The 11397-nt window shown below is 28.2% G+C and overlaps 1 protein-coding gene across 1 annotated transcript; it reads right to left on the bottom strand.

Annotated features, from left to right (window-relative positions):
* Nucleotides 1-2104: 2104 nt before the first annotated feature.
* Nucleotides 2105-6577, bottom strand: LOC124418658 (putative leucine-rich repeat-containing protein DDB_G0290503). Its single transcript, XM_046945534.1, has 2 exons — nt 5907-6577; nt 2105-4066 (listed from the first exon to the last, which is right to left on the bottom strand). The coding sequence occupies exon 2, from the start codon at nt 4064-4066 to the stop codon at nt 2120-2122; it is 1947 nt and encodes a 648-aa protein (XP_046801490.1). The 5' UTR covers nt 5907-6577; the 3' UTR covers nt 2105-2119.
* Nucleotides 6578-11397: the final 4820 nt, after the last annotated feature.

The raw sequence follows: 11397 nt of genomic DNA, 5'->3' as shown, positions 1-11397 counted from the left end.
ACATGTAATTAAGTTTGTATGGCCCGGATTAACTGAGGACCCATAGATGGGGACTTTTTGGTACATTTTCGTTCTTCAAAAGGTACAAAAGGCTTTAAACACATCATGCTGAAGGGTATATAAGATTCGGCACAGCCGAATATAGAACTCTTACTTGTTCTATTTATATTTGTATTTTTTTGATTCTTTGTAATAAAATTCGCACTGACTATTGTTTAACCCAAGAAAGTGAAGGGTATATAAGATTCGGCACATCCGATTAAAGAACTCTTATATGTTTGACTTATTAAAAAATATTATTACATATTTTTGCACATAAGGAAGAATATAAAAATATTCTGGGATGTGTGATTATGTGAGATGATCAATCCAAAATGTTTATTAACTTAATATTTATAAAGTGTCCATTAAATGTCTTAAAATTTTTATTTAATCAGTTATTTCAATATGTAATGGATATAAAAAATATTTGTTCCAAGTAATGCTTTTGCTATATCAACTTGCTATTAAAAGTAAAAAATGTGGTAAATTTTTGTAATTTAGAAAGCGACTAAAAGTATGCAATGTTTTGTAATTTTTATGACTGAAAAATAGGAAAAATTAATTTAATTAAGAAACAATATATTAATGTATATACATATACAGTGTTGGAAAAAATAATAGGGACACTAAAATTGTTCAATATACATATTATATTTTTGTTATACCCTACACCACCATAATGGGGAGGGTATTATGCGTTTGTGCTTTAGGCTCATAAGTACGTTAAATGTTTTATAATGTCAACAAAAATCAGCAAAAATTTGTTTTATAAAACAATAAATGACAGTACTAAATTTTATTGTGATCGGGCCTCATTTAACCATAGCCCCCCATACAGACTCCCCTTCAGAAAATGACTTGAAGGTCAAAATTAACTTATAACTACTTATAAAACAATTAAAATCTACATAAATGACTTTGAAGTAGACGTAAAATCATCTACCAAAATTTATAAGGATAGGCCCATATTTACTCCTTCTCCCCTATGAGCCCTCTTGTAGAAAATCTCTTTTTTTGTCAACAATAAGTAAAAATATTCCACAATAAAACAAATTAAATCGTCTATAACGTTATATGCAAAACACATATTGTTTCAAAAATTGTTATGTCGACTTTCTTCAAAAAGTACAAGTTTTACCGATTGTTATAGTTATGGTATAAAGGTTTAAAGTTAAAGTTCTTAAATATGGCCAACACGTTTTTTTTCAAAATTTAGGACACACTTTTTTAAAATCTTGGCATAAGAAATTCTAAGTCTAGATTAAGCGCAGCTTCATCCTTTAGAAACGTGTAATTTTGATTTCTGGATTTCATTTTTTTAAATTCGTCAGCAGATAATATTTGAGACTGTATAATAAAAAATGCATACGTTTCTCACATTTTTAAGGCAATAATGTATGTCAAAGTCAATTTCTGAAGGGGCGTTATATGGGTTTAGGGTCAATTATGGTCCGATTCTCACAAAAATTGGTAGAGAGAATTTGGCTCATATAAAACCTACTTATGTTAAATCGCTGTACTCGCATTTGTAAAACAGTTTGACTGTTAAAGCTGTTTTTCGGAGGACCACCTGTATAGGGGCTATACGAAAACGTGGGCCGATATTGCCTGTTTTCAAACCTTGCGTGTAGGGAATATTAGAGTAAAATTTCAATCCTCATGCTTTTTCCGTTCGGACTCTATCGTGCTTTCAACAGACAGGCATTCGAACTGATGAACAGATATGGCTAGATCGTCTTAGAATTTAATAAGGACCCAGAATATATATATGTACTTTTGTTGGTCAATAATTAATAGTTCGTTGTGTTACAAACGGAATGACAAAATCTATTTTGATGGTGGGTATAAAAATGTTAGGTATCAGCTTGTTTTTCATTTGAATATGGTCGTTAGGATTTTCATAACTAACTTTTTAGACTAAAATCCTTAACAAAAACCAAAAGTTGCTCTACTATTTATTTTTAAATCAGGCATTGTATAAATAAATATCACTCATCTATTTTCAAGAAAATTTTGTAAAAAATATGTATAAGTAAAGAAGTGGCAAAAATAGATAAACAATAAATCGAAATATTACTTACATATTTGAACGTGGAGTTGGAATTGGTGTCTTTCTACTTAGTGATCCTGTCAGACTGGAACGTCGGTTGAAATTTTGAGTTATGATATCCTCTTCATCATCGCTACCGAAAGGATTTTTAGATATGCGTGGTGGTGGTGGCCTAGGTGGAGGTATTTTGGGCGTTAAATTGGCTGATGTTTTTGAATTTTGAATTTTTTCCAGTTCTACTTCATCGTCTGATGAATCAAAAGGATTCAAATTATCGTTTTTCGGGGTTTTTGCAGATGTTCTTAGTTCGACGTTTTCTTTATTATCATTTAGAAATATTTCATGTTCATCATCAGATTTAAATGGATTTAAATCATCTGGATATTCTTCTATAGTCCTTTTACCAGAATCTACTGGCGTTGTCTGATTTGTTTCATTATCCTTAGAGTTATTTTCTTCTAACTGTTTTTCTTTATCGGCTAAATTATTTTCTATCATTTCATTGTCTTTTGTTTCCACTGTTAAAGGCACTTTGTTATTAATTAAAGTTGTTTTAAGATTTGTTCTTTCCGTTTCCATTTGAATATTCTTAATTTCACTATTTTTGGTGTCTTCATTCAATTCGATATTAAGGGGCACATTATCTTCTTTAGTAGATATAGTTTCGTTATCAACTAAATTGTCTTGTGATTGGAAAGGAATTATTAGTTCCTTCTCATTATTTGTAGTTACTTCAAATTGTTGCAGGCGAGCGCGTACCACACTAAGCCTCTCGGTTGTTTCAGTGTCTACTTTTTGAAGAGAAATGTCTGGATGTTCCTCTTCGGATTTTGTGCGTAATTCAACGACACTCTCTTCAATTGTGGCATAATTTTTCATAGTTTTAACTTCAAGTGGTTGCAGCACTAAATCAATATCTGTGTCCTTTTTCTCACTTTTATCTTCGGCTATTATTTCCTCCACTGTAAACTCATCTGCAGATTTGTCTTTGGTAGTACAATCATTATCATTATTTTCACTATATTCTAAATTATTATCTAGTTTGTTTGGATGTGATTGAACCATTTCTTCCTCAATTATATTGTTGTTATTGGTCTTATCAATTCTTATGCTAGATGAAAGATTAATTTGTAATTCGGCTGTTTGATTTTCCTTAACATTTTCTGTTACAGTGTTTTGTTGTTCGTCAGCATTTTCTAAAGTTGATCCATTTGCGGTTGGTGGCGATCCCAATACCAATTGTGCAGAAACTGAAAAACGTTTATTTTCTTCAGTTTTTTTTACAATGTTGAATTCCTCTAATGGTGGCAAACTTTTAGGAAGTTCTGGTGGTAGAGAGACATTTGTTAAATCATCTGTATCGTCCTCTGAATCAGAGGTTTCCATTTTGGAATTATCAATATACGAAGACGTTTCGCTAAGATCTTCTGTATCGGCACCAGTATTATTAAGAAATGTTGAAAAGGCAACATTAGGTTTATAAGTCGCCACACAATTTTCCGAAGTACCTTCTATTCGTTGTAAACTTTTTGATTTTTCTTCGTCACTTAAACTTTTTTGCAAAAGTTTAGTGTCTGATTCGTCTTCGGCTCTTTGATTTTCAAAGAATGCCAATCGGTCTTTTATGGAACTGCGTACAGATTTTACTGAAAAAGGTGAAACAGTTTGCTCGTTTTCAGCTTTATTTCTTAATTCGACATCCGAGCTATCTACTGCAGTTACTTCACTGCATACAGGTTGTTTTTCAATATCAGTTTGTGATACTTCTTCATCAGGGCATGTTTCGCAGCAGTACTGTTCATCTATTTCAGTTTCATAAAAACTACCGGGTGTCAATTGATAACCACAGCGAGCACATTTTAAACATGTACGATGATAGACCTTTTTGCCTACCATCAATCGCTCAGCCAAAAAAACTGGTAATTGACATTTTCGGCAAGGATCTCGTTTGGGAACGCCAACCACATGGGCCATCTAGAAAAGTAAAAAGAACATTTTTAAATATACGATGAAATTTATAGCTTTTAACAAAGCTGAGGTGTTTAGTAAGCTAGTAAATATGACATTTCACTGACAATTTTTAATGATTTATGTTATAATAGGAATCTTATAATACAAAGTAAATTAATAAATATGAATGTACTAATGTTTATGCGACGCTTATTTAATTAATTCGAAACTTAAACTGAATAAATAAAATTGTAATGCTAAAATTATTTTAAATTATTTAAATCTTTACTTTTCAAACATACTTTCGAACAGCTACGCCGACAATGTCAGATTTAAGCGTTTATTATAACCAAATTGTTAATTTTTTTCTATTTCAGATTAGATTTTTAGGTAGGAGAAATCCAATTTGCTTATTTAAAAATACTTTAACTTAAAGTTAGTTGTTACCACGATAAATATAAGGATGGTGGTTCCAATCGTTGTTTTAATTAAATAAATTGCAAAACACCAGGGTATTTCTCGCTAGTTTAAAGGAAATCCTCTAAGTGGTCCAATATGTTCATAAAGAAAGCAGTGAATCTTCAAACACTAAGTAAGTTTAAGTATGTTGATGTTTTTCATTGTATACACCAAGATATAAACAGTTTAATTTTTTTCTTTTAAATTTAAAATTTTCAATCTTACTGAATACTGATGTTTTCAGTAATCAGTAAAATTTTCAACTAAAATGCGTTATTAGTAAAAAGATATTATATTTATCTTTTTTTACTATATTTCTATTAATAATAATATTTGACCTCTTATATAAATTTGTACATAACTAAGTTCTTGTCTTCTAAAATGATTTACAATCCTAAAAAGTAAAATTAATCTTACTATCGCTACTTGTGATGATGTAAAATACTGCATTTTTTCAGTAAACAGTAAAATTTACTACAATTTTTTTTAGTAACCAGTAAAAACTTACTGAATACTGAATTTTTTTTAGTACTTAGTAATAATTTACTAAATACTAACAATTTTTTCAGTAAACAGTTAAAACTTATTTTTACTGGTACTGCTAAGTGCCCATTTATGCCATCAGTAAACATATTTTTGCTTTTATTTTTACACCGTTTTCCAAATTTGCATCAAAAAATAGATATATAGGGCAAAGTATTTCTTATTTCGTTTATTTTGTCTCACTGGGATTTTTATAAAATATAGAAAATACAATACTAAGCATCACATCTCATTTGTGCAACATTCAATGGGCATTTCTACCTATATGTCTATTTTTGCCACGCACCCATAACTGCCATAGGCATACTTTTCGGTTTATATGAGCTTGCTTCGAAATCGTTAAAACTGACATGAAGTGTTATTTTTATTCTAGCATAAAATTGTGTTTATAATTCAATCAATTAAATTGAAATCCACAAAATTTTTTATATTGATCATTTTGAGAATAAAACAAAATATTGTATATTGCCACCGATAGATCTTGTAATACATAATATAAACATTAAATATTAAAAAAGCTTGGTTCGAAATCGTTAAAACTCGTGAAGTGTTATTTTTATTGTAGCATAAAATTGAGTTTATAATTCAATCAATTAAATTGAAATCCACAAAATTTTTATATTGATCATTTTGAGAATAAAACAAAATATTGTAATATTGGTACCGATAGATCTTGTAATACATAATATAAACATTAAATATTAAAAAAGCAATTTAAAAGCACATACAAAGAAGCAATCAGATAAAAAAGTTTCAATATAAGAAAAGAAATACAGAATGTAAAAAATGACCAAAGGTATTTGGGTTAGTCTACGATTAGTTTATTTTGTAAGAATTAATTAAAGTTACTAACAAAACTTACCTGACTCCTTTAGAGAAAAATAAATCCAAAAAAATGTGGAATTACAACAAAAGTTATGACGAAGATAGTGAAGGATGATGTATGGATTTTAGCAACGACTCAAACGCAAAAGAAACGTATTCAATGATAAAATCAATTATTAAACAATATGCAGTAATAATTAATTGAGATTCTTAAAATATTCAAAACAAAAAATGTTTCCTTCTTCTTGATTTAACACAAACAAACGAAACACAATAAACTTTAACTGAAACTTATATTAAATATTCTTAAATTTAATATTTTGTATTTGTTTTATAAAATAATATATATGTAATATGTTTGTATAACGATGCTATTTTAATCCTTAATTGTAGAGTGATGTGTGAGATACTTGTTTTTCTTTATTTTTTTATAATTTTTTTTCTAGTGATGGGATGTTCAAAATTGCTTTAGTTTAATTTGTTCTTTCTTCATATAGATTATTGATTGTTCTGTATTTGATCATTCCATATTACTTTTGTTCCTTTTCATTTTAAATAGAAAAGATACATGTGGTATTGGTTGACTTTATAAACATGATTAACATGAATATTTTATATTATATTTATTTTTAACAGAATATTTCTGGTTTATATTGGCCGATTATGTCCAGGCTTTTTTCATCCTATTTAGAGAAGGAATAAAAAAAGAAAGAAAAAACAATACATATAAAGAGATCATAAAGCTTATACAAGTTTAATTGATTAGTTACGAAGTTAATTGGGTTAGTGGTAATACTGTTGGTTAAGAAATTTATAAAATTATTGAAAGAATTATTTTATTTAGAAAATCGTTAGTATTACAAAATATATGTACATACATACATACATACATATTTATGTTAGTAAGCAAATAAGCGAGCAGGCAGGAAGCTATATTAATAACAATGTTACATGACCACACACACATGTAGATACAAACTTATCTAGACTACAATACTGAGTATTAATACTTGTCAAAAATATTTGTATCATAATCAAAGGTTTAAAATTGTTAAGCCTTAATTAAATTTTTCAAATCAAATTAAAATTTATTACTTTACCATCCATGATAAAAATATAAAGGTCTCACAAAAAATTTTTTTGAAGTTTGATGGTATTTTCTGAAATTTGTTTTTTGTAAAAATAAAAAAGTCGTTGCCACATACATTAAAGGGGAAACAATTTTAAGGCTTTTGTATTTTTTATGTGTAATTTATAGATATTAAATTAGTGTATAAGATTTTCTCATTCCATTTGTAACACATGGAATGATTCATCTAAAACACACAATATAAATTGGCAATTTCGTGTCAAGTGACCCAACTTTTAAAATCGATATCTTCCGATTTGGATGCAATTTGCACCAAGGTTAGTACTATTGAATAGTAGGACACATATTCTCAGCTCTATCGGTCAAGAACTGCCGGTCTTCGAGGGGGTCAAAGTTGGACATTTTGGTCATACAGAGTTTTATTCAAATGACTGTAACTTATCAACTATTGGTGCGCAGATGAAAGCTTATACAATTTCCTTTAAGGGCTTATAGTCCCATAATAGACAGTTCTTGGCCGATAGAGCTAATAGAGATAGTACTAATCATGGTGCAAATTTCATCCAAATCGATTTTTTGAGTTGGGTCACTTGACACAAAATTGCCTTATGTATACAACTGGAAACCGTTGTTTTCAGTCCAGTGTACTGTGATTAGGGGCTAAATTATATATTTAAGTGATGCGGCTTAGCGGCTTCGATATTTTTACCATGTTACCATCATTCATTCGAATTAATTCATAAACTGATTTCCTTAGAACTTTAAACATGTTGAATATTACAAAATAATAATGAAAATTTTTCAAATAAAAATGTATATACATTAGGGGGTCTTGTGTTTTTAGTAATTTTATTTAGTATTTTACAAATACAATGTTTTATTTTAATTTCATCTAATTACCCAGCAAAAAATCTGAGATTTTTGGTAATAGCCAGTAGTTATTTCATATATTATTTGGTAATGAGTATTCATTATCATTCACATTAATTCATTTAGCTGAATAGGTTATTACTGGAAAAGAACTGAACAATTTGGATTTGTCATGGCTCAATTGTCTAGGTCGTTCGTTTAACAAACAGGGGGTTCGTGGTTCGAGCCCTGCTTGGATACTGTTTATTTATTTTTTTTTTTTTTTTGTTTTTTCAAAATGATATTCATTTATATATTTTTGTAAAAAGCCGTTCTCAAAATTACAAAAAGCTACATGTTAATGGAGTAAACGGCTGGAGTGAGAAACATAGAAAACAACTGAATGCCTGGGCAGAGGAATTTTTTATTTTTTGTTTTCTACATACAAAGTCGGCCCAAAATATCACATAACATATTTGTAGGTTTATTTGTAACTAGTTATTTCGCAAAGTTTTTGTAATTCAAATTCTGTTCAAACATATTATTTGAACCTCGTCGAACAAAAGTAATTAGTTATTCACCCCAAAAGTAATTAGTTTCCAATATTACTTTCTAGATTACTAGGTAATGAAAATTTTTGCTGGGTAAATATGATTAAACAAAAAATAAGCACTGTATTATATTAAACTTAAATAAATATAGCCTCTATTTAAATTTACATAAATGACAAATCTTACTCGAAACATGTAATTTATAAAGTTTTTTAAACGTTATTTTTGTGTGTCTTTTAATAATATTTTCGAAATATAATTTCCATTCGAGAAAAGTTTGAACATATACGTACGATTACGTATAAACAGATTCACAAATATTTAAAATTTGAAATAAATGTTAAATTATTTTTCAAATTAAAAATTATTTTTCCAAAATAATTGCTATCATTCTTCTGCGTTAGGGACCGATTCTGTTCTATGCAAACTTCAAGGGACTTGTTATGTTTTATGATCATAAACTTATGGTCACATACTATGTATGTATGTTTGTATCTTTATTTGCAGCAATTGTGTTATAACAAAAATATAGAAAAATGTTCTTGTGCCCACAACTTGAGTTTTTTGTTAGTCGGAATTATTATTCTTATTATACAAACTTATAAATATCAACTGTAAAATTGGTTATTTAAAACTTATACGCATAAACATAAAAATTTATAAACCTTTTAAGTAGAAATTTTAGTTTTTGAAATACAACACTCTGGCTGCAAACGAAAGGGTTTTCATTCAGTCTACTACAAAATGAAGTGTGTTACTCTGTAGTAATTTAGTGTTCTATTTTATTTAGGGTAAAAAATAAGATTTTGTAAGGCACTCAGTTATGGTTCCAATCAAAGTTATCGCAGTTTATTTAAATTATTATTAAAAAGTTCCAGCATTTTGTTAAGATTTTGTAGCCAATTAGGCACATAGATTTATCAATCCATTGCTTTTGAATATGTCTGGTTGAACGCGCAAGAGTTGTTCTTTAGTCTCATGGAATACCAGAACTGCAACCCGCCCTTTCTGTTCTTTTTGGGAATACCTGGTAGTAGTTTTCAATAAAAGTGCAACATCGTTTAGTGGTACCTTAATTTTGTATTGAAATTGTTCCATGAATTTTAAAAAATAATAAAAATAAAATAATTATAATAAACAATAAAAAAATTAATGATAATATTACATTGCCTAAATGGTTAAATTCCTTTTATATTATCAATGAATACAAGTTGAAAGAGAAAATTCAAGCGGTAATTACAAATGCACCAATTGAAGATCATGGTCAAAATGAACCTAGAGACAAAAAAATTATGTATGTAGGGCCCAGAGTAAGTGATAACCTATAAAAGGCAATTTTTTTGTGCTTTGAATGTTATTAAATGAAAAAAAATAAAAAAAATAAAGTTATTTTATTTTCTATAATATTGAACCTAGGGACAAAACATTAACCGCCTTACGCAGAAACGATTATTAAGTTAAAAATGGATATTAAAACCTGTCTTAATATGGAAAAAGTGTGTAGTAAACCATTGTTACCTATAATAATTGTTTTTGAATAAGGTCCTAGCATGTAGGACCCGGTGTAAGTGAAAACCTATGTATAAAAGGAGATTTTTCTATGATATTGAATCTAGAAATATGAAATTAAGGATATATTTCGTCCCTTAATTCATTCTATAATATTGAACCTAGAATTGTGAAATTAAACATTCAGGGCCCGGAGTAAGTGAAAGCTATAAAAGAAGAGTTTTTTCGTTCATGAAAAGGTACATTTTGAATTTTCGTTCTTCGACTTGTAAACAATTATTTACTTTGTCACACAATTTGTTTTTATTATGAAATCGTATTAAATAGAAAAAGTAAAATTAAGTAGTAAAACATTGAGTAATAAAGGGATTACCAATAGTTTACAAATTTAACTTATAAGATAGTTATTAATAATACCCTACACCACTACAGTGGGGATGTTATTATACGTTATTATACCTAGCTACCATGCAGTCATGGTCAGTCATGTCCGACTACACTTTATCACTTTATTTTTATATATGTGTAAATGTTCAAAACTTTGCATTTATATGTTATAAAGACCGCATTTCTTGTGAACAATACGTTATTTTTTAATGTTATGTTGATTTATAAAATAAAACGAAAATTATATTATTGAAACTAATAACTACGTCAAGCGTGACAAAACGCGAAAATTAAATGCTCTGATTTTTTCAAACTTGAAATTAAATAAAATATAATTTTGCAACGAATCTTCTTAGGTAGTTCACAAAATAACATTACTTTTTTATATGGGGGAAATTTCGTGTCAAGTGACCCAACTTTAAATAAAAAAGAGTTTTTTTCCCAATGTTTCTGTTAAAATCAGATTGAATTATTTGTGTATTAAAGAGTTCTGAAGAACTGCGCTTTTAAGTATTACAAATTACCACAATTTAAAAAATTATTGAAAATTCCGAGAAATATTAGTCGAATTTTATACATATTTATGATATTGTAACTTTGGGCTTTTTGGATTTCATATAACGTTTAGTCATTAATACACACCCAAATTTTCGCATTAAAAGCCATACCCCTTGTTGCTATAAATACTTCAAAGTGTATAATGAATCATTTTCAAACAATTTTTAAAGGTCGTATTTATAATTTATGTTATGTATGTATATACGTACATATAGAATTTATTTTTGTAATTACGACTACTGATACACATTCGTTTTAAGCTCGTTACTGTCTTAGTCTCTCTTGTTTACATGGTATTTTTGTAACATAATTTTTACTTACAATTATTTAAGATATAATATCGAAGTGTACATACTTTTACAAAAAGTGCACATACTTTTCTTCTTTCTATTGCCGTTTAACAAGACAAACTCGGATTTAAGAAATTTCAGTAACAAATTTTTATGTCTGACAATTATTAAAAATCTGTTTTCGAGGTAAATAAAAAATTCTAAATATAGTGCAGTTCACAGCACATTACTATACGACACTTCTGAATAATGATTATATAAGACACTTTGTTTGAAAAATGTAAAAATTACTAT

This window comes from Lucilia cuprina, chromosome 3, assembly GCF_022045245.1.
Source record: "Lucilia cuprina isolate Lc7/37 chromosome 3, ASM2204524v1, whole genome shotgun sequence".
Taxonomy (NCBI): Eukaryota; Metazoa; Arthropoda; class Insecta; order Diptera; family Calliphoridae; genus Lucilia; species Lucilia cuprina.
This window is presented reverse-complemented; position numbering and strand designations above follow the sequence as displayed.